At 40.2% G+C, this 24,158-nt stretch overlaps 2 protein-coding genes across 3 annotated transcripts in view; both read right to left on the bottom strand.

The window, feature by feature from the left end:
- The window catches only part of col14a1a (collagen, type XIV, alpha 1a), a 102,181-nt gene extending 101,862 nt beyond the window's left edge, over positions 1–319 (bottom strand). The window contains exon 1 of the mRNA XM_026371267.1: positions 158–319. The gene's annotated coding sequence lies outside the window, so the exon portion shown is untranslated. The remainder of the gene's footprint in view (positions 1–157) is intronic.
- A 6,326-nt stretch (positions 320–6,645) lies between these two features.
- deptor (DEP domain containing MTOR-interacting protein) overlaps positions 6,646–24,158 on the bottom strand; it is a 24,703-nt gene continuing 7,190 nt past the window's right edge. For both annotated transcript variants that reach the window (XM_026370394.1, XM_026370395.1), the window contains exons 5-10: positions 20,616–20,794; positions 17,700–17,882; positions 16,368–16,505; positions 14,143–14,213; positions 13,489–13,593; positions 6,646–10,480 (exon numbers count right to left, since the gene is read on the bottom strand). In XM_026370394.1, coding sequence (XP_026226179.1) covers positions 10,358–10,480; positions 13,489–13,593; positions 14,143–14,213; positions 16,368–16,505; positions 17,700–17,882; positions 20,616–20,794 — 799 coding nt within the window. In that variant the 3' untranslated portion in view covers positions 6,646–10,357. The remainder of the gene's footprint in view (positions 10,481–13,488; positions 13,594–14,142; positions 14,214–16,367; positions 16,506–17,699; positions 17,883–20,615; positions 20,795–24,158) is intronic.

Genomic DNA, 24,158 nt, shown 5'->3' with positions numbered 1-24,158 from the left:
TGTCTTTAGCCATCATTTTAAAGTGCTGCTGACTAATTCCCATTGAGTTTCTCTGCCAGCTTTGGTCTAAACTATCACACTTATTTCAATTGAGTCGCTGCGTTCAGCTGCGCTCACCTGAGACAAAACACACGCACCGTGAATGCAGTCGCCTTACCTCTCCAGTCATCAATTCAAAGCGTCCCTTTATCCCCAAAGGAGATCCTCTGAATACCAAAGACTGCTGCTCCTGCCTCCCACAGGGTCCCTCTTTCTTCTCACCCTTCCTCTCCCTCTCTCTTTCTTTTTCTCACTCTTCTCTCCGGATACAATTCGGTCAGTCCGGAGTGGGTGTTTCTCTCGTTATTCAGCCATCCCTCCCTCCAGCTATTCCTCCCTGTCCCAACCCTTCCCTCCTTCGATCCTGGTTCATCTCTGTGAGAGAGAGAGACAGAGAGAGAGAGAGAGAGAGAGAGAGAGAGAGACGCGACTCAGTGCCGCTGCGCAAAAGCCTCCGCTGCCAACCTGCAGGTTTCAGGTCGGTTTCAACCCCTCGGGGCCCTTGATGTGCGTGATCACGACGGGATTTGTTGTCGGGGACATATCCGGAATGTGTGGCTTTAAAGGAGCCACATGGTCATTGCTGAAACTCGTTTCTGTGCGTTTGACTATTAGGGGGAGAAAAAAAAAAAGTCCGGCTGAAAATGGCTCAGTGCGCGCAGAGCAGGTGCCTGACCAGTCCCTGCTGCGCGGACAGCTTTGATGTTAAAGGCACAATGACACAGGTTTTCTACTTCAGCTCGAAGTTGGATTCACAAACGAAACTAGGATATTTTCACAGACACAGTTTCTCTCTGCTGTAAAACATGCAGGTCCATAAAGGGCCACACGGAGAGATATTCTGGAGAAAGTCTAAAGTAAGACAGGTGGGGATCACTTGGTTTAATCAGTGAGTTTATTTTCAGAGCCAATAACCTTAAAGTGCGTCCTCAGCAACATGTGATGTATTAAATATTATTATGTTGGCTCTAGATTGCTGAAACCAGGGGTTTGTGACCACTTTATCAGGTTTTTCATGTGCATTAAGGAGAAGCATAGATGAAATCAGCCAGGTGACTTTTAAATTAAAATTAAAAAAGGGCATTTAGGAAACATCCTAATCCATTTATTAGAGCTGGGTTGGGAAGGTTGATACCACTCTTACACCTGTCTTTTAAAGACTGTGCTTCCTGGTGCTGATCCCCTCAGTTTAGCACAAAGTGTTAAACTGAGAGAAACCTCCAGAGCTCTCTAATTAACACATGGCTCTCATTTGTCCAATCGGTCCAAAAACAGAAGAGTAAAAACAGTGTAATCTGGTTTTATGGGGGATCGTGTGAGTCTCTATGAGACACTAAGCGAGCCTTCTGCAGCTCAAATGTGACACACAAGCGAGAGTGACACTGATCTCTACATGTAACAAATAAGCGTGTTTCTGAAAATGCCAAACTGTTCCTTTAAACGAGGCTCAGATGAGCATTACAGCAGATCGGTCAACAGCAGCGCTTTCTTCTGCTGGGCTGAGAAAAAAGAGGCCTGAGTGCACTGTGTAATCCTGTTTATACACTCGGCTCCTCTGCTGTTGAAGTGACTTTGTGACTTGCCCTGAGGGGGGGAAGGAGGAACGGGAGTCATGAGAAACAGAGGCTGGTGAAATGTGCCAGTGGGCTCGCAGACTTGAAACAACGGAGAGCTCCTCTCCAGGTGTGTCCCTGGGGCACAGTGCGCACACACAAATACAAATGCTCTTTAAAGTGCACTGAACTGCACGCCTTAGCTAAACAACTGTCCAGATGCCATAAACACTATAATCAAGTGAATACATTCTCTGTCTACCTCGTCTTCCTCCTCTTTCTTCCCTCAGCCTCTTCCTCCCTTCCTGTCCTTCTGTCGTCCTTCTTTTGCCTTCATCTGTTGCCTGCTCGCAACAGACCACACATCATATAAATACAGTACACACAGGCACAACTACACACAGTGTCCACAATTAGAGCAGGATGTTGTGACCTAAAATCCACAGATAAATTATCAGGTCTGCGTTGATAATGATAAATGGAGCAGTCCAGTTATGGTTTAATACATAAGTTCACGTGTTTCCTTTTTCATTTTCTCCCCTGATTATCCTTTTTAAGTACACACCGGTTGTGCAGCTATTGCAACGCTGGCTCCTGCAAATTATGTTCTTATGCAAGTAAACAGCAACCGAGATCAACATTTGGGGGAAAATTGCAATTTGAGTGCATTTTAGTTGGAGCCGCATCGCTTTTTCTTTTTTTAAGACGCGTGGCTCAAAAGTGATAGGAACAAATATGTGTTTGATCATTTTTGATTTGAATTTGGATTTGGATTTGTCGCTCTCTCGGGTGGGTTATGATTGACAGCTGCTCTCGACAGAGCCACAGGCCAACAAACCCGAACATCTGCCCGATGGATGAACCGTGTTGCTGTCCTCCCTGCATGTCCCTGTTTCATTTAGTTGTCATCTGGTCTGAAATCTTCTCTCTGTGTTCTCTCACCTTTGTTTCTTTCTTCTTTCCCTCTTTGTTCTCTCCATCTTTTTCTCTTTTTCGCCCCACTCTTAATCTGTTTACCTTCCTTCTGACTACCTTTCCACCATTGCTGTCCACCCCAGCTGGGATGCTGTTGAATAAATGCATCGATTGCGTGGTGGGGCTGATCCAGGTCATTCAGCTCACCACCATATGGTAGGACAGGGATTTTGCATAGTTTTTAAAGTCATTGCGTTGCAACAAAACAGGTAGTCATCTATCTGTGTCACACATACAAGGACTGTTTCACATTTCAATCAAATTACCTAAAAAAAGAAAGAAAGAAGGAAAACAGAAAACTGCGTACCAACACATCCTGATTACTGACTTATAGATCTGCATACAAGCCTGTAAACGTTCAGTGACATGGAGCATACGGCTTTATTTTAAACCTGTAACGTAATATACATCAGTAGAAATATATGTGCTGTTTAGTTTAGATGTGACAGATCTCACGCGGATGAAAGCTGGACAGTACAGCATCAAAGAACTTTGAGACAGTTTGGATAAAAACTAAAACTCTGACAGCCAATTATACTCAGCCTGTCAGTGAGAAGTTTTAGGGATGTTTATCCACAGAAAACACAACTTTTTTTTCTTTTCTAAATGAAATTGCAGCTTTTCGTACATATTTTTACCTCTAATATGCTCATGAAATTGTTGTTTTCCTGATTTCAGTGACATCTTTGGAGATAAGCAGTCCCTCTACTGATGTTTAAGCCTCTCTGTCTGCGCTGGACCAACATTTTGTAATAATTAAAATGATCAAACTGCAGCCTCTTGTATTCCCTTTACCTTCTTATTATTATTCCAAACAAGCCACAACTGTTGTCCTGACAAACATGGAAAGGATTGCTTCCTGTGCAGCAGCGGATTTCTCCCAGGAAATAGGAACCCCGTCATTTGTGTTTATCAAAGCACGTTTAATCTTCAGCTGGGTGAAAGATGAATAGTTATTGCACAGCATCAATCAGCACGAATGAGACACAGCATAGTGGAACTGTTATTAATATGAAAAGGTGGTGGATCTTTTAAGAAAAAGAGGTTTGATTGTCTTTGTCAAGTCAGACATGGTGTGACATTGAAACAAAGATCTCCCCCTCTTTCCAGTCTCTTTTCCTTTCACACATGAAGGCACATACACACACTCACCTGAAGCTCCTTGTCCGACTTTTTTAAGATGCAAAGATAAGACACGTGGCTCAGCCCCATGGTGCCACAGTGAATGGCAAACTGGATCAACGTGTCATCCACACACACACACACACACACACACACACACACACACACACACACTCACAATGAAGACACATGGTTTGTTTGGCTTATAGGTTCAAGCTAAAGCCCTGGATAAGTTCATATAGAGTTGACACAAACACGGGTGTACACACTGAACCCACTCAGTTGGACACACACTCTCTGCTCTTGAGCTCTGTGTTAATAACAAGCAGCAGGTTAATATGAGGGCAGCACTGGACTGAAGGGTCTGTAGCCCACTGATTAGTCCGACTAGTCCCAGTTATTAGACGTCTTGTCATCTGTTAGCAGGCCTGCTGTTCCCAGACTGCTACCAGCCTGACAGCTCTTAAGGTCAAGGTACCTTATACAAATCATCGTGGTGGGACACGTGGATAGAGGTGATTTACTCAAGAAAATACTATCATCTGTTTTAAAGGGAACAAACAGCTGTTAAAGGTCATGTCCAAAGATCTTTTACACGCACAGTATATGTTTGTCTAATGATCGTTTCTCATTTCTCACGTCACTGATCCTTTCGTGCACTACTTTGGTGCAAACCGAAATGCTCCCCAGAGGATGAATCCTCCAGTACCACAGCGATCCCTGGATTTTTCCTGTAGCATCACCAGGAGGCCTGCATTTGTGTTTTTAAGTGAAATGTCCTGCTATGAAATCCTGTGCACATATTCGCCTCAGGAAAAGATGCCCTCAGGAAAAATTGTAATAACCTTGGTGATCACTTTATTTTTTTTTGTTCAGTCAGCGCCAAAATCAGCTTTGGTTTTATGACATGAAAAACTAGGGGCATTTCCGTTAGCCTCAGGTGAACCTGTGTTTGGCACTAATTTTCAAATGTTGTATTAATATTTCTTTTTGTTACAATAAAGCTTTGTATTAGCTTAGTGAGGCAGAAAATCAGAACAAGTGGACAATTTGTCATTAAAAAAGCACCTTTGTTCATTTCAAACAAGAAAAATTGTGGGTTTTTACCTTCATCTATCAATATATTACAATTTACTTTTCACATTTCTACATCTCTAAGAGCCTGTCGCCCACACTGGGACATCCTTGTTTCCAGTGACCGCCCTGACAGCTTCACTGAGCAGCTGGTATGGCGGATTGTTAGACTGGCTTTTACCTTTCCAGTTCCATGTTGCACATGGATCTGCAGAATAATCCAACATAGCACATTTAATAAAGCAACAGTCAGTGTTTTAAACATATCCTAATATTTAGTGTCTTTAAAAGGAAATTCACTTAAACAAAAGGTAACTTCTTGCCAGATCAGCAAGCCAAATCCACAGAGATGGTAACCAGAGTCCAAGAAGCGCTGGGCTGGTGGCTAACATTCCTACTTGCTGTGACTTGTCCTGAGCTCCTCGTCTGTGGGGAGGGACGTGGAGGACAGGAGACAATTCAATAGAAAACACTGTAATCATGTCTTAAATGCATTCAGTCCATCAATCTGAGTAAGAACTAACCCTGTGTCTCCATCCACATAAATTCTTTTCCTTTTCTTTGCCCACATGTAATAAGATTGATAATCTTTGTTTAATTAAGGCAGAACCAAACAACCAGGTACGTTCTTTGTGTGTTGGCCCAACTTTGGCTGCGATTCTGTTTGACCAAGCAACAGTTTGTCGTGTCAACACATTACTCTCTGTGGGCCCATGAATAGAACAAGACTTGCTATTAAAATGCACCTCACTCAGTGGGAAAACACACAGTTCAACTCTGATTTGTTCGAACACAGACAACTAAATGAATTTAAACTGTCACTAAAAACTGGAACAGCATCGCCTGTTCCTTCTCGCTGGCAGACGTTTCTCCATGAGCTGATTCACTTGAGGTTCAAACGCTGAACTCTCATGTCTTTCTGTTAAATAGGCGCCTCAAGCAAACACCTCTAGCCATTTGTTTGTCTCTTTGTCTGCGTTTGTTACACTTTCCAATATCCTGTGTGTATGTATGGGCAGATTGGACGGATAGATAAATGGTCAAGGTTGGTCGCTGAGCTAATCAATGATTGTATGGATGCAAGGACAGATAAATAAGTGGACGAATAGGTGGATGAAAGGTAGTGATGGTCTCATCTGATAAGGCATGTTTCTGAAAGATAAAAGGATGGAAAACAAATAGAAAAAGGCGTCCTGCATGCCTGTCCACTTCCTGGAGAGTAAGTCAACCGGAATCCACCGTTAGTTTGAAATTTTGCTTCCCCTTCTCAAAGTCATACCTCAAATATCCCATAACTATTCCTTATAGTCTGTTATAATGTTTAAAATGATCAGACGTGACTGTCAAAGATCAGGAACGTCAGAGGAAACCTGCAGAGAGGTGTGACAGTCTAAAAGACCATCCAGCTGTGCTATGCTGACATCATCAAAGATGCATAAAAATGCCTGATAAAACAAAACAAAACAAAACAAAAAGTTCTACAGTCTTTACTGTCACTCACTGAAACACCAAAAGTCCTCAGAAGAAAGAAGTCTAGATAAAATATTTAAGACACTGGTGCAGTATAACACTGCCTCCTGCTGGTAGCTGCATGGTAGTACAGCAAAGAAAAGAAGAATAGTGGTGACGCGAGGGTTTTAAGAGGGAGGGACATCTTCACAAATGTGGTGTTGAGTTAATTTCAGACATTAAATATGTATATTTGTTTGGATTTTTTATTCACAAAATCTTCTAGCATCCTAGTACCACTGGACAACATTCCCCAGGTAAAGTTTGACAGGTTGGGTTTGAGTTTCAGTCCAGGGGACTGTTATTTAATAACCGTGTTAGTTATTAAATGTACAGACTCCAACAGACCGGAAGATAAAACCACAAAGAGAGATCAGATCAAATCAGTTATTTATTAAACACGTCGCTGTTTAATACATTAGAACATCAGTATGAGCTTTAGCTGCTTTGTCAGAAACAGATTGTGTGAGCTTATATATTTTCTTCAAACCTCTTCAAACATTCAAACTCTGAGAGCAGAGGAAGTAAATGCACAGCTGTACCTGCGGAAAATATCTGGGTCCTCCCTCAGTCCGGCCTCATGAGGCGAACACAGAGCAAAGAATGCCTTTAGTCACATGACTCATTAAAGCTGAAGTGGAAACATGACAGCACAGTGTAGAAGAAACACATTTAGTCAGAGCATTGCTTTTGAAACCAATGTTGATGTCTATAAAAACAATGACTGTCAATAGAACGGAAGCATGATCACACGGTACAGTACTATTACTATTACTCAGTAGTACTCAGAGTACTCACTCAGTAGTACTATACAAAGATCTGTGATATGAAACAGCGATTCGATGATGACCAACTGTGATTAGCAGTTAAATGAGGTCTTAAGGCTGAAGTACTTTCTGGTGTATTGTTGTGAACAGTAAACCTGTTTCAGTCAAATATGACCACACAGAACTTCAAGACACTTCTGGACAGTCTGACACGTACGTCTGCATATTTGTATTTCCCATAACTCTCCTCTGACCACAAACTTTACACATCGCCTTCAGACAAACAGGTAACACTTCCATCATCCTCATCAGAACCTGAACACTTTCCAAACAGTTACACGAGAAGAAATACTGAGTCGGCTAATTGAGGCTCGGTGGGTTTTTAATTAAAGTAAACCCTGACGTGTCAAAAACATGGCGTGACAACACAGGCGGACTGTTTTGACATCAGAAACAAAATGTCATAAATGTTTAGCCAACCCAACAACTTCACCGCTGTCTTTCGCATTCCTAGTTATTTTTCTCCTGGTGAGAGCAGGAAAGAAATCAGGTGGAAACAAAGGCTGCTGAGGGCCCGAAACAGATAACTCGCTTCTACAAGTCCACAGATTATAAGCTAAGGCTATGAAAGGACAGATTTACAGGGATCATGCATTTCACTGCTTACAGCATCGAAGCGCACTGGCGGGGAAAAAAAGCAATGGAACACCCACAGGATACTTCACTTCACACACACGGAGGCAGTTTACTGTGACCGAATACGGTGTGTGTTAATTACGCTGTTTGGCAAAATGGAAGTTTCCTGAATATATGTCGTAGAAAACCCTTAGTTTACTGCACTTAGTAACAATTGAGCATATACCTAAATAAACTTTATGTCCAATGAAGCAGGCAGTGATGTTCTGTCTAAAATACAGAGATAAACAGGTGCTTACTCAGAATTCAACCATGGATTACAGACACACACTGTATGAGGACTATGAGTATCACTTATCCCTTATTATTAATATTATATAGTTTCAAATAGGAACTTTTCATGTTTGTGTGTCTAAGCACATGATGGCACAGTCTACAAATATACAGTTAACTCTGATGCTGTTTAGGAGTCTCAGTTAGCTTTAGCTCATTCAAGGTGAGATCTTCTTCTTAGGGTCATCTAAAGAAAAAAAAACAGCACTTGCTGACACAATTACTGACATAGTTTCATCAAACCAATCAGATAGTCCCGGGTTAGTGTGAACAGGTTCTCTCCTGCCACTCCAGTGCACTGGAGATGAATTCATTTTAGTTTGTGGTTCTCACAGGACTGTTCTGAAGGGGCAGGAGCAGTTTCAATAAAAACGTTCTACCACATGTTAATTGTTCACAGCTCTGTGATCACCACAAAGGTTTCCCGTCTATCTGCACGGCTACAAAACTATTAGAAGTAAGTGAGCAGATGTGTTTTTGTGATTGACCCTTTCATATTAAAATGCTCTATATCTGAAAATGTGAAGTAAATATTTGCTGCTATTAAAAGAACAAATCACACACATAGGCTTCTTGTTGCAACTTTCAATCCATGTTCTTTAAAGCTGCAATATGACTATGACTATAACTTTTAAGAATCATGTTGGGAAAGAATGAGACTGACAATCAGTTCACCCAGTCCTCCCTCCCTGCTCCTCCCTCCCTGCTCCTCCCTCTCTGCTCAGCCCTTCAGGTTATAGTCTTATAAAATTACAATTAATGAAGACACTAGAAGACGCTTCTACTACAAAATAATACAAAGAAACTTTCTGTACCATCTCATTATTATTAGTTCCCTCACCACAACCTCATCTGCCTGAAAAAACCTTCATTGCACTGAGTTTAGACTTTACTGCACTGCATTTACTGCTTGCTGTGCTAATTACATGTGACTAACTATTACTGTAATTTACTAACACAGGCAATAAAAGAGCAGAGAATGTGGGGAGCAAGCGTGGGGGGGGGGTCTTTCTTATTAGTTTTAAATGAAGGATGTCAGATTGTCTAATCACAAGGTTTTTAACGTATATACGTTTTAACGCATATATATTCACTACTCTCGCTCTCTCTATATATGTATATATATACTGTATGTACATGTACATATTAAAAGTTAGATCTGTATTCTAAGTAAGAAAGCCTAAGTGCTTTTGTCAGATATCAAGTGTTTCATATTTGAAGTGCTTAGATACTGGTAGTCCTTCTACCCATTAAAAGTTTTTTTAAAACTATATATTAAATGTTATTTTTGTTGATTCTACACACACAGTCAGAGAGATTAACTTTTTCAGGCCATTTTTTTTCCACTTAAATGCTAACAAATAATGCACCTTGTGCCATCTTTTGTTTAAGTTATCAGTTGGTTATAGGTTATCTAAAACAAAACAACAAAAACCCCACTAGTCCAAGGTAATAAATCATTTCTCAAACAATTCTTCATAAATGATCCTGTGTGTTTTCAGTGCTTTAGCAGTTTTAGTTTGGACAATAACATAAAAAACATTTAGTTTAAAGCAGGGCTTCTTCACCTTGTTTGTGCATAAAGTCTTTTCTAACTTTCTACAGACGTTGTGCGTATTAATGTAATAACACAGGCAGTTTAGCACTGTACTGTACACTGTACACCTACACATCCCCAGCTTAATTTCCAGTAGGATTTCACATACACGTGTAGAAAATTGCCTTTTTTTCCTATTTTAACAACTAGGTTCCCGAATAAAGAAAGACAATTAAACACACTGGAACCAAAGATTTGAGACTTAGGTAGGTAGAGGTGCTCTACGTGTCCAGCAGAGGGCAGTGTTGAGCTGTCAGGCGCATCAGTCCATGGTTGGAAACAAACTGGGGCAGAGGTCACCGAGTGTGTCTGCAATAAATATTCTTCCTTATTGTTACTGATTCAGCTTTAACTAAACACCCATGTTCAGCAGCTGATTCACGATGGTGCTTAGGTTGAAAAATCAATCACAAACAGGGAAATACAGGTTCTTCTGCTCCAAAGTCTGCTGCATCTTCGTCAAGACTGAGGGTTTATGTGGGCACAACAAAGCAGTTGGATCACCATCTACAGAAGTGGTGGCTCCTGCACTTTCCCTCATTTGTGTGTTAAACTCTAAATTCATAGGAAAAAAAAAAACGACTTGCATGTTTTTGCATGCATCAAGTTGCTGACTTGTACATGATGTTTCTCATTCCTCCACCTTGTCCGAGTAATGTGGAACACACAGAGTGTGAGCTGCATTTCAAGTCGTCCACGTTTCTCTGGGGTTTGCACTACGCTTCTACTTTCTCCTGTCGCTCTTTTGAAAGTTATACCTCCTCCATCACTTCCATGACGATTGTCCTGGGCCCAGTCAGGATCAGGTTGCTGACGGTCCTGTAGTCGTGAGAGAGGACGTTCAGTCCGTTCACTGACACCACAAACTGACACACCTGGAAAAAGAGGGACAGAAAGAGGAGAGATACTATGTCTTTAATACTCACCGATTTAAGTAAGCTCAGAAAAGTCAACTGTTTCCTCCAGTCAGAGTTACAAGAAGGAGATTGCGCAACATGAAATGTATGTATTCATCAGTAATAAACATGCAGATCAGTGCTGCATATGATTATAGGGCTGTCATTGGGATCCACTGTACTATAATCAGTATAAGATGGCTAGTTACTAAGTAGCTGGTTCCCTCAGAGAACAACTTTCAATCTGATTTTATTGTCAAAGTCAAAATGAACATTTGGTGGAGTATTTTTTTATGTTTGAATCATTTTTTATGCTTGCACCTGATCACAGAGGCAGTTTAAGCTAATAGAGAAAGTGTCAGGATGACACAAAAGAAATTACAACATAGTCAAAGCTCCAACAGTAAACACTCACGGTGTTAACTGCAGCTAAACTGCACCAGGTACAACATGACAGCCGAGCTCCAATAGCTCCCCCGCCCTGCCTAGACCTCACGTCCCTTATCGTTACTTAACTACTGCTCCAACTCAACAGCCCACATAGAAATATGACCTGTTGTAAGAGCTGCCGTACAGCTGCTGATCTTGCAACATGATGTTGTTAGTGCTGCTCCTGCAGTTTGGTTTATTTGGAAGCTACTACAGAGGCAGGCGCACACACACACACACACACACACACACAGGCACCCAAAAGTTTTCCAAAATGCAAACATGTATAATGCATATCAGAAGCAACAAAAGCACATAATTATTGTGTTACTTTTTTGCATATAAAGTACCAAAGTGCAGATGTAGACTGCGAGTGACGACGGAAGATAAACATTTACAGATGTGTTTCACTGGTCCTCAGGAAATATTAGACGAACAGGAGATTTAAACCCTGCCTGTTCCTCAGGTAAATTTATGGCAAATATGAAACTGGAAAAACAATCAATACCATGCAGCCAAAGGTTTCAGGAAAAGAGAGCATGAATAGGTGCAAGGAATAAGTAGAAGGAGAGATTAAGAGTGATAGAGGAAAGGAAAAAGCCCAGACTGTTAATCCTGCACAGCATAGAGGAATTTCACTCAGAGTGTAATCACATCTAAACCTCTGCAGACTGCCGTATATCACAAAAGCGTGTCTCCTTCATGCACTTCTGGAAACACTCTCCTCTTCTCTGCTTAAGTTCTCTCTCTGTTCCACCGTCTTATTTTTTTACCTCCCCCCCCCCCCCTCCTTTTTTCTGATGCTTCCCTCCTTTCAGGCTGCGAGGTTGTTAGTCCTGGCTAGAGCCCAACTGGACTGAATGGCTCCTTGCACTCAGAGGGTTAAAAATTATTCTCTCACACAGAAAGGAAAGAGACAGGAACTGGCATAAGATGTAGAAAGAGAGAACAACACGTGCTAGCTGAATGTAATGTATAGAGGATTCAAAAAAAAGTTAGGTAGTGGAGGACGCAGGGTTTAAAGTTACCTTTAAGAAATGAAAAAAGCAATAACTGGCTGAATTTATGTTTGTGCTTCCTCAACATAATCCAATTCCAGTTTGATCTAAAAGGGTCAATTTCTCTAATCTCTAATTGCTCAATTTTAATTAAGATTAAGAGATGATTCTGTCCATGCTGTAGACATACTGCAACAAACCAAACATGCAGCACAGAACAGGATGTACAAATGCACAGAAAGTGTGAGACACACCCCCGCCGCTCTGCTTGCTGCCTTGTAAAAGTGCATTAGAAGTGGTTCTAAGAGTGATGTATTGGACAGTTACATAAGTGTTTGGATCCGTCCAGGACTCTGTGTGGTGGAAAAAATAAAAAAAAGGCACAGACAGGCAGAGACGAAGCACAGAGTGTGTGTGTGTGTGTGTTTGGCGAGAGGATTCATACTTTCTACTATGTGTTACTGCCTAAGTACACATCAACAAAACTCCTCAGGGGAGGTGGAAGCAGACTAAACTTGCGCAGGAAGCACAGTAACCTCTTTTCAAGTGAACCGGTGAAGCCGCCGCACACACACACACACACACACACACATCTCAGCACTATAGATGTCATCAACAATGACGATACTGTGTAAAAACCTGATATCTCTTAACCACATTTTCTGGTTTTGGCCTTGTGATTATAACATTTACCCATTAAAGAAATAAGACATAATAAGACATATAAGACATTTATAGAAAGACTGGTGCATGTGTGGCCTCATGTTACGTATGTAGGTCACGTGGACAGACCTAAACACACACACACCTCATGAGGGTGGACTCCTTTATGTTTCCATGGTAAAAAAAAAAAAAAAAAAAATGACAGTTAACATTGACCAAAGCAGAAGTGATATTATTTCCACTGACTGTTTCCTCTTTCAACGACAAGACTTTTAGCTGCTTTTAGTCTGGCTCCTTCCTCATCGTCCACACTCTCGTCACACTCCTCATCTTTTTTCTCCGACACTGCTCCGAGTCAACATCATTTCCTTTACTTAGTGAACTTAATGTAATTTTGAAGCGGAGGAGAAGCAGCATGGTCGAAAACACCGCACACGTATTTACATGTTTTTTAAAGAGCTTGTGTTTTGCGAGGTACTTAATAGGTGAGACTGGATTTTGTCCTCCAGCTCTGCGGCTGTTGCTTCTTTCATTCAGCCCCTCGTCTCTCATCTCTCCCCTCTCTCCATGTTGTGGTTAAAAGTTGCTTGGCTCTGCATTCCCAGGATTCTTTGCTGCCACTCTGCTTACATACCGTAAGGCCAGCTGTGGCAGCAAAGTCACTGTTACCTTGTTTTCCTCCTTCCTGACTTCTTTCCCACCACAACATGTTTTCTGCTTTTACAGACTGCTCTCTGTCCCAGTCATCCCCCTCCTCATGCAGGCTGAAGCTACAGGAAGTATCCCTACAGTCCTCTCTCCTCTATCTGCTTTTCAACAAATGGACATGCTGTTGCAGAGGACGTAACTACAAGCTAGAGAAGTATTTTCAGGTCTCCATAAATCTCTCCTCCTCACCTTCATGCCCGCAGCAGCTGCAGGGCCACCAGGATCCACAGCCTGGATGTGACAGGGCTTGCTGCCTCGCACCACAAAGCCCCAGCCCACAGCATCACCTACAATCTGCGAAACAATAAGAAAACATAACATGATACAATAATGCACATGCTGAGTGTTTTATCTGATCTAAAAGTTAGAATCTGACATAGATGTGTGGTTACGGCTAACAAGTGAACCTTAGTTCTTAGATTGTTTTCACCACAAACTCTTCTCAGAAGTCTAAAGTCTAATCTGTACATTAATGTTTTAATCACTGTATTCATTTTGTATTGTTTGTCCTGCCTCGTGTGATGCTTGTTTGTGGCTGTTATGCTCATCTGAGACAAAGCGCTAAATGAAACTGATGAGTGTGTCTGTGCACATGCCCTATCTGGCTGCAAATGCACGTGACCCCAAAAGGCCTGTGTCATGTACAATGTGAGTGTGCGTGTGAGAGAGAGAGAGAGAGAGAGACACACAGAGAGAGAGAGAAAGAGAGAGAAAGAGAGAGAGAGAGAGAGAGAGAGGGAATGTGAGACTGTGAATATGTGAGTATGCATGACAGCATCTGTGCTGAAGTACTCTTTGTTAGAAGAGTATGTGTGTGTGTGTGTGTGTGTGTGTGTGTCATACTGTGAATGTCTTCTTTATAAACGGTCCTCCCGGTGTCTGCAGCTCCTCTGGACTCACTTGTCTCTTCAGAACTTTTTGAGAGAAACACAAAATGTTACTTGCTCCCATCACAGTCAGACATAGCGACCTACACACAGTTACATACAGTACAGTTACAGGACAGCTGAAACACAAAGACTTCACACAGTTGGTATAAAAACGTGGACGTATGCATGTGTAGAAACTGCTAATATGTTGGTCACATGCTAATAGGGCCTGGAGGCCTGCTGCTTCCTGAAACAGTTTACAGTAGCTCCTCTCCCTTCCAACTTCTCTTGCTCACTTCAGTTGATTTAAATTCATCTTTTTAAATCCATGTGTTTAATTCAATTAATTTAAAATGGGAAGATGTAGAAATTAGGATTCACAAGAGATCATACAAAATATCGACAGTTATATATTCTGTTCATAATAAATCTTTTCAAGTAAAAAAAATAAATAAATCTCCTGTGTCATTACTTCCTTTTCGGTGGTTTGGTGCTTGAGTTATCACTGTCCCATATCTGTATGGTTTACAGATAGACAATGCATGCAACTATTGGTGCTATGAAACAGCAGATTAATGCAATGTTCGTGCAGATCTCAGTTCCTTTTTTTATTTTTGTAGTTTCAGTTTTACTAATTTATAAAGAGAGAATTATAATCTAGGACCAAGCAGATGCACTGCTTTAAAAGTCATGTGCATGCATATACACTTCACCAGCTCTTTAGTATGTCCTTTGCTAATCTTAAAGTCTATTAGTTCACACAGACAAACAACACCACAAGTGTGACGATGTATGTTGAATGAACCTTTCAGTTCTACAGTGACTTAAACTGCATTTGCTTCTTCACACAGACCCGAGAGCATTTTTATAAAGCTGGTGGTTTGTGTGCACTGTGTGGTACAGCGAGGTCTGTGTTGCACTTTATTCTAGTCTGAAAAAAAAAAAAAAAAAAAAAAAAACGAGAGAGAGCTGCTATCTTCCTAATCATGATCTGGGCATTTTTTATAATTTCTCTGCAGAAATCCCGATCTGATCGGGACATCTTATTTTTAATACCTCATCATCTGCCACTTCTATTTCATATCAGCGGGCAGCAGATATGAAATGAGTTTATGAGTTTAAGTATGAGTTGTTTTGTTTTTTTACCTGTGTGGTTTCATAATTAAATACCAGAAATGACATTACTTTGATAAAAGCTCCACTTGGAACGTTCTGTACAGTCTACCTGGAATGAAATTTCACATTATCTTTGATCTGTGTGTGTGATCTCTGATACACACAATTACTAAGGTTAATGTAAAACACAGGGGAAATACACCTTATGTGTGTGTGGGCGCCACTTCCTTTTCCTTTTCATTGTCTATGGTATGTGAGTGCTCATGTTGAGGGGGCTCCGCTGGTACAAAGACACACTTGTCAAAGACTCTTAGATTAGACACATCAAAGGAAACCTCACAGCAGTAAAGGCACAGTGTGGAACACACACACACACACACAGCTCCAGGGTGTTACTTCTTCATTCAAATTTCCATTCATAAGTTAAAGCAGCTGATCTCCAAATGATATGTAGGACTATCTCTTAGTATAAGCAAGTAGCACTGTCTTTGTGTGTGGTTAACATGAGCTAATTCAGTTTATTATTCTGTTAAGCATCTCTAATAAATGCTATCTAGTGTTCTAATGTTCTAAAATGTACCATACAAAGTCAAATTAGGAACTTAAATGAGGAAATTAACTAGGCTTCACTAGGCTATATTCAGGAGGCATTAATTAATCCGTATGTATCAACTACTTCACCTAAGAGACGCGTACGAGAAGGGCGTGAGGGAAGCCAATAACATCCAACAGTGGTGGAGACCTTAGACACAATTTATCACGGTGCCCTTTCATGCGTCTCCAGGAAAATAAACACCTCTTCACATGTCCACCAGGAAGGCCAAGTTAACAACACTATTTAATGAGGGAAGGGAAGGTTGGAAATGTTGTGACTAATACAACTCCTCACCTCCCAGTTTTACAGTCCACTTAACAAGACTATTCAGGTCAGGTGAGAAGTGAAACCACCCCAGAGGATAAATGTGAGGTCTCCTACAAACATTCCTCAGACTGAAGGAGCTACCTTTTACTTTCTTGTTAAGAGCTGCACAGTGACGCCCTTCACAAATTCAACTCAAAGCATGTGTGCCCACGTCATCGTACCAGACTTGGGGTTGCAAAGGACAGGTGGACTGCTGCTGAGTGTGGGGCTGCTGCTGTAATAACCGCTGCTGCCACAGCTGCTGCTCATGCTGCTCCGACGAACTCCGGTCACCACCTTTATCTCTTTAGTGGGACTCACTGAAACAGACAGCGACAAAGAGAGATGTACCGTACAATGAGAAAGCTGAAACACAGAGGGCTGGATTTTTATACTCTTTAACAACCTTATCCTGTTGACATCCAAGTATAATAGGGATTTTACATTTAGTCATTTGGGAGATGATTTTATCCAAAGCAACTTACAAGATACAAGGAAAAGGCCGGTCGAGCGTAAGGAGCTCTTGGCTAAGGACCCCTACTGGAAGGAGGCCAGTGATCTTACAACTACACTATCCAGCTGATTTTGACTGCAGTAGTAATAAAAACACAGTACATTGATATGAAAATCACCACAATTTGTGTTAAATACCATATTTGTTGAAATGTTTTCAAGTAATTTCAACATTTCACCCGTTGCTTTCTGTTTTTCTTGGGTGCTCACCAAGTTCAGTTAAGTCAAAGATCTTCCTCTGGGATCTCACTCTACCCAAATACAAGCACGTACTGCCACTTGTGTGCGACATGCACATTTCCCACAGGAACCATGAACTTGAATGCCCCAGTAGTACTAAAAATTAAACAAATGCTTCAGTGCCAAAAGCACAGTTTGTCCAAAGGCAAACAACTGGATTCTGTGTTGTGCATTTAGGAGCTGGAAAGAATCATGACCAGACACACTGCCATTGCCATAATAAAAGGAATGTTTGTGTGCTTTTCCTTTTTATTTTATATTCATCGAAGCTTGACTTCATCCGACTTAGCGTTTTGCTACATGTTCTTCTGCTTAGCAACTCAAATAGCTGTACTCTATTATCTTTGTATGCCAGATACAACCAAGGACACCACTTATCGTGTGTGTGCCAATAGAAGATAAGGAAAAGGGGTAAATTTGACACTAGGGTTTTGACTGGAAGATGGAATCCAAAAACTAAGAGAAATATTTGTACGATATAATAAGAACAAAGAGAGGAGAAGATTATATACACAACACATAAAAAGTTTTGAAAGTGTCAAAGAAAAGTAGCAAAGTCCCTTCCTGTGAAGAGGTGGAATTACATCATGTTTAATATCTTTTGCTTCTGAAATGATCCCAATAGACACTGTTGACAGATGAGATGTTTCTGTCAGGTTCATATCAACTCCTGTGCCTGTCTGGGTTATTACAGTACGATATGTAAAAAGGTTGAACATGATATTACACACAGGCACAGGAGTGTGTGGTACCGTTTCTACCTGAAAGGAAGCTGGTGTTGCCTCCATCTGAGTTCTGTTTGCGGAGACAGAAGGGGCTGTCGTGGCTCTCTGGGATGCAGCGGCCGCGCTCGTGAAGAAGTTCAATAAGCCGCCGCCGCCGCCGGAAATTCATCCTGAACTGGTAGAGGAGGGGCCCATCAACAAAGTGATGCTTGTTGGTGACTGGTGATAAAGAAAAACGGACATGGGAAGAATAAATAAAGGAAACAGTAGCAGATAAGAAAATCAAGAATTTCCAACATTTTCACTGGCTTCAGATCTAAAAACTAAATCTTTGGTCTGTTTATAAACCACAAGATTCATTCAAAGTGATGTTAAAGGTTCTGTCATTAACCCAGAGAAGAGAAGAATAATCACGCTGTGGTTAATGTGTTACATGGTGGTCATCTATTGTCCCACGCTCTCACACACGGCTCAGTAAATGTATAATTGTTTTTTTTCTACACAAAAACCTGCCAGGTTCATGTTACTCACCTGAAGTGCTCTCAGCTGCTGAACCTGGAAAACTCTAAACTCGAGTGAGCAGCACTAAACAAACAAACTCACTGAACAGAGCGTTGACCTCAGCCACCATAAAACCCGTTGAACCGAACAGTTACCACGGTTCAGCTTTGTTTTAAATAATAATCTTGTCAATGTCAGACTAAAATTTCTCTGTCCCTGTTTTATTGTTAAATATTTCCTGAATTCCAGGAAATTAATTTAAATAAATTATTGAAAGACAATAAAAACAGAATTTCTGAATACAGAAAGATAAAATGGTCTGACTGTTGACATATGAAGACATATATGTAAAACTAAAATCCTGTTCATCAACATCTTGTGCCAGAAACAGCCATAGTTTAAGATTTACAGGCTGCTGTTGGAAGAGTGATTCATATATATATATATATATATATATATATATATATATATATATATATATATATATACACACACACACACTGAAATATTTATTTATTATTATTATTTGACTGTGTGTAACATTTAAAGCTGTCTGTTTGCGTGGCGTTCGGAAGCATAGCATAGAAAAACATCTGCCATTATGTTGCACCAGCAAACACACTGACCCAACACAATGCAGACCCATCCAGACTGCTGTTTATAACACCAAACGTATGAATGCACGACCTCTTCGCTGCAGAACAGAGAGCAGGAATGTAGACTATCCACTTATCTCATTCTCTGCTCTCTGAATAACGTGTTTCTAACGATAGCTGAGGACCTGTAAACAGATTATCTACCAAACTTAATTATTTAAATTACTCTCCCTACTGTAACAAAAGGGCGTACAGCAATATGTTCAGTGCAAAGTCCTCATACAGTCTCCTCTATATAAAACTAGTGCGGTTTCCATAGGGATACAGTCTTTGTGAGGCCAGCAGGAAGCATCTGAAGCTCTGGGTTACTTTAACTGAGGGACAACACACAGAGTTACTTGTGTTGAAGATGGAAAATCATGTCCAGCAGTGGTATTCTCATGGGTAGTTCCAAATGCAAAGCCTTGTTCAATGCCTCAATTTGTATTTCTAGAAAATTGCTGTGTTCTTTGTGTATCGCTAGACTAAAATTTAAAGACAAATGAATATGTAACATGTGCAACTGCTAGCTATTATATGGTAAAACTGAATACTGTGTTTAAATAAAAGAGGAAAAGCTCCAGCCTTAGGGTTGTGTGACTTCTCCACAGTAATACATAGTCTAATTTAATCAGATACGGGTGCAAGTCACAGACGCCAGCGTCAAATCAGATTTTCATGTCTAATGGTGACCCAGCTGAATCAGGATCCAGGTCCATTGTTAATTTAAATACATACACGCAATCTATTGTATAGTTTTGAGTTGGAAATGTTTGGTGCAGTATTTTTTACTGAAAAGACCGCAACGAGTTTCTGGACTATCAGAGCTGACAACCACAGTATTGAAACAGCTGTACACATTTACACCACAGAGTAGTGGGTTTGATTACAATGAACACAAAGCAGAAGCTCTATTGCTCTTCTAAAATAAATGACAACAGCGCCTTGCTTTTCAGTTTCCCTTCATCAACCCCAATAAGCTATTCAAAAAAAATGTACTGATGCAGAAAACCATGTCAAGACACAGTTTTCAAATTACTCTGTTTGTTCACACTGGACCAATAATAATAACAGTAAAAATCTTTTTACATTTCTACATTTCAGGATTAACTGAAAGAAGGAAAAATCCTGAATTAACAGACGTGTTTTGTTCCTCCCATCTAATGTAGCAGCTGTTGTATGAATTTTTTTATCTACATAATTATACTAAAGTGCATTTACCCAGGTACTATAATTAAGGTAAATTACCATTAAGTAAAGGGTCTGAGTACCTCTTTCACCTGTACTAAGACTATAAGGTGACCCAATCACATAAAACCAGTGTGTATACTTAATCACAGATAACACGATAGTGCTTTTTCTGACCTGCTGCCAGAAGAACTGGCTGACCTCATGGAGCCCATGACATTCAGGTCACATTTTAGTCACGTTTATAATTCCGCAACACACTGTATCTCTACTCAGTATTGAATATAGCCTTGCACGTCAGGTCAGACCAGGGAACCCAGAGAATGAAGCCTTGAAAAATACACTGCCCGTCCCAAAAAAAGTCAAAGGCTAATATGTTGTTGGACCACCTTCAGATTTGATCTAAAGTAGCAGTGTATAATCCCAGTCTGTGTGAGATATGACGTGGGACCAAACTGAGCCAAAATTATTTTTAAGAGTGGACTTTTTAAGTTCCTAGTTTACCATTTTAGAAGGAGTCAACCTTTTATTTTTTTAAGACTTTTGCTGTGATGCTTGATACTAAAGACACAACATATCAGTAAGCAAGTTGCAGACAGTAAGAACAGCAGTCCCCCATCTTCCTCACCGTGTTGAATGATGCCATGTTCAAGGAGCCTCCGTGCCAGTTGCTCTGCCTCCTCCCTGGTTGCCATCTCCCCCTCCTGTAACAGCCAGTCGATGAACTCGGAGGCCACCAATGTCCGCTCAAATGTCCCGCCCTCCTCCTCCCTCGTCTGTAAGAGGCTGTTCTCTGTGTTCATCATCCTAAATAAAGTTTTTAGAAATCACCTTTATAATAATAATAACGTTTTAGAAAATGTGTGTGAATACAGCAACAGGAAATCAATTTAGCATGTCCAGTGCATTAGTTATTGTTGACTGCATCTAGACCACTTATTTTGCTGACATACATATTTTACACATTTATAACTGATAGTAAACTGATAGTCACACAGTAACATAACCCCCCATAGTACCATCAAATTATCTCAGAGACTGTTTTAGTGTTTAGCAAAATACAGTTATTGTGTGAAAAGTGGGAAAGAGGAAAAATCTTCCAAACCAGCAGCTCCACCCACTTGTCCACCCTGTAATCTGTAGAGTGGAAATGCACAAACTCTGCACTGTAACACTGCCAGGATTAGCATTTCAGCCACATAAGTGGAGGCACTGAGAGTGAATCAGAAACCTAAATTAAAAAACATTATTCCTAGAGTCTCATACACCAAACTACAGATCAGATAAGTACGACGACAGGGTAATTTTATCAAGACTTCACTGATAATAAATGGAAGTTGGGTTTTAAGGACTTGAAAAATGTGTTTTGCAATTTCACACTGCTTCTAGTAACTAGCAAGAACAAATATATCTCAAGTGAACTTGTGTTTCACAGTTTTATTCAATTATGTGTGTCTTTCTGAATAGTCAGTATCAACTGATTACATTAATTAACCAGATGACACGCTCAAACAAACAAAAACAGACACGTACACACATGCACCGAACAAAACTGCTGACACTTTCTCGCTCTCTCTGTACTGCTAAATTCTGTCACTTACTGTACACACGAAAACGGTCACCTGAAAACTCAAACCATGTAAAATCTGTTAAAAACTAATAAATAAACAGGCTTTCTGTGGTACATTTGTGAGACCATGTACTTGTAGAAATGAACTTCACTATCACCGCACTTTGAATGAAAAGTGTGATACAGACGGAAACATATCAGATTTATGAAAATGCTCAGAAGATTTAAGGAATGAAATGAAATTATGGACAATCAAATAAAAAGAATGAATGTTTGCAGCATCCTGCACAACTTTAACAAGCCTGAATTAGAGTAAATTAGTCCAAGCAGGACAGAAGAACCAGTGCTCTTTGCTACTCTGTCAATGAACGAATAATACACTAAAACTGTGTCAACTTAACCTCTGACTGGGTATTTCTCACAAGAAATAGGGAGTCAGTAAAGAGATAATTATGACTTCCTGGTCATTACAGCAGTAAAGGAACAGTTTGAGATTTTGGCAAATACTTTTATTCACCTTCTTGTCGAGACTTACATGAAGACCCTGATACCACTTAAGACATACGATGGCAAAGTAGTATAATATATGAAATAAACAACATATAGTGCATTAATATCTGAGCTTAAGTGGTGATACTAGGAGTATTTGTGTACCTTTGGACAGAGTATAGACAGCTAATTTCCTTTGCTTCTGCTCTGCTAACATATTAGATCGCTGGCTCCAGATTCATACTGCACAATCATCTGACCCCCAGCAACAAGTTAATTAAGTAAGATAAGTAAAAATGTTTCCCTAAATGTAAACAGTTGCTTTTAGGAAAAATAAGATAACTAGGCCTGTTGTTGTATAGGTCATCTCTATCCACTGTGTACCGTATAATTTTAACTTATAATGGCAGTGTATGGACAACACATCAGTATGTTTATTGTTTATACAGATCAGTGGAGACAAACTATTTCATAGGATGCATAAAATTAGTGGAAAGCCCTTAGTTTCCAGGAACAACAGCGAATGCTTTAATGATGCTAAATTAGGATCCTAATAAATGAAATTAAACTAAATGAAACCTAACTCAGGTGCAGCCTCCACTCTGCTAAAAGCCTTCAGTGTTTTTTTTGCCTGCACTGTGTTTCTCCTGTTAGATGTGGTTCATTAAACCATCTCTGGTGCCGGCCCACATGTTAAAAGAAGAATTATATTCACATTAAACCTGCTCCCAGAGTGTCCCCATAATCTTCAGATTTAAACTAGAAGTTGAGAAAAAAATAGAACCAAAGATGAGATGTATTTGAGAAAATGGCCGGGGATGAACACACAGTACTGTTTAAGTTATTCTGTCATTTAAAGTCAACACACTGCAGAACACAAGACTTAAATGCCAAATGTTGATGGATTAGGTGGTTTAGTAGCGTAGCTGCTATGGGCCGCATTGGCAGCCGACACCATGATACAAAATGCAAAAGAACTGCACATAATGTTCCATGAGGCCTGACTGTGTACACAATGCTAAACATGTAAAGTCAACAGACCTTGTAATGTTAGCTCAGAGGGACTGACTCCAATATCATACTTAAACTAAAGCAGTGTCATACAGAGCTTTAAATAATAGCATATTGAGTATTATGCATGACAAGACTGTACAGTATGCAAATTGATCATAATAACTTTAAGTGGCATTACAAGGCATGGCAAGCTGCCATGACCTGTATGTGCACTCAACATAGTTGTTCAGTCAGCATACCTAACTCGGCCTGAGTGGTGTCCACTCAGGTTGAGTGGACACATGGTTCTAGGATAACATGGCTTGTCCCTGATCTCAGAATTGGTTTTGCATTAAGGTGCCCTGCCGGTGACTCTTTAGGACCATGTAAATTAAAAAAAAAAAATCAGTTTAGGCATCATTTAGGAAACGAGAAAGTCAGAGGGAAGCTTTGAGGAAAGAAGGAATAATATATTAATGGGCTGTCTACGAAGCAGTAAGTGGATGTGTTTGTCAGATTAAAATTAAAACATGTATCAGTTATATAAACATCAAACTAACTTTCGGCAGACTGACTGGTTTGTATAGAAGAGGCTGCATTTTATAAAGGTTTTACTCTCAGTTTGATGCAGAACCTAAGTGATTAATCAGGTTAGAGTGATTTTCCTTAAACTCATTTAATGGAGTGACTTAGCTTGCACTTTAAGAGTCAGAATTAAATTGCCAACAATACAAATATATTATATTATATGTATTTGCTTCCTGAGAAAGAATTTGCACTGCTGGCAGTTTTTTTTAATAAGCTAAAATGCCCAAAAGTTCCCAATGTGCACAATGAGAGGGTTTTTCTAGCTGTGGATAACTGGCACTTGGTTTTGGTCTTGGCAGTAGCTGAAGTCTCTGTGGGGAAAAACAAAAATTAATACTGTACTTTATTCAGAACCCTTATTTAGAAAATGGTATTAATGGCCAACAACTTGGACTCATGATATGCAAACCCATTTTCAACTTTAACAGCCCTTTCATCTGCTTTATGGAAACTTCACAGCTAAATGACTACTTTTGTTGTTATGTAGGTTCTTTAATGATGTAATGCTTACATTACATACATACCTACATA

Source organism: Anabas testudineus, chromosome 16 (genome assembly GCF_900324465.2).
Source record: "Anabas testudineus chromosome 16, fAnaTes1.2, whole genome shotgun sequence".
NCBI classification, from domain to species: domain Eukaryota; kingdom Metazoa; phylum Chordata; class Actinopteri; order Anabantiformes; family Anabantidae; genus Anabas; species Anabas testudineus.
Note: the sequence above shows the minus strand (reverse complement) of the source record. Positions and strands in the feature narration are given on the sequence as shown.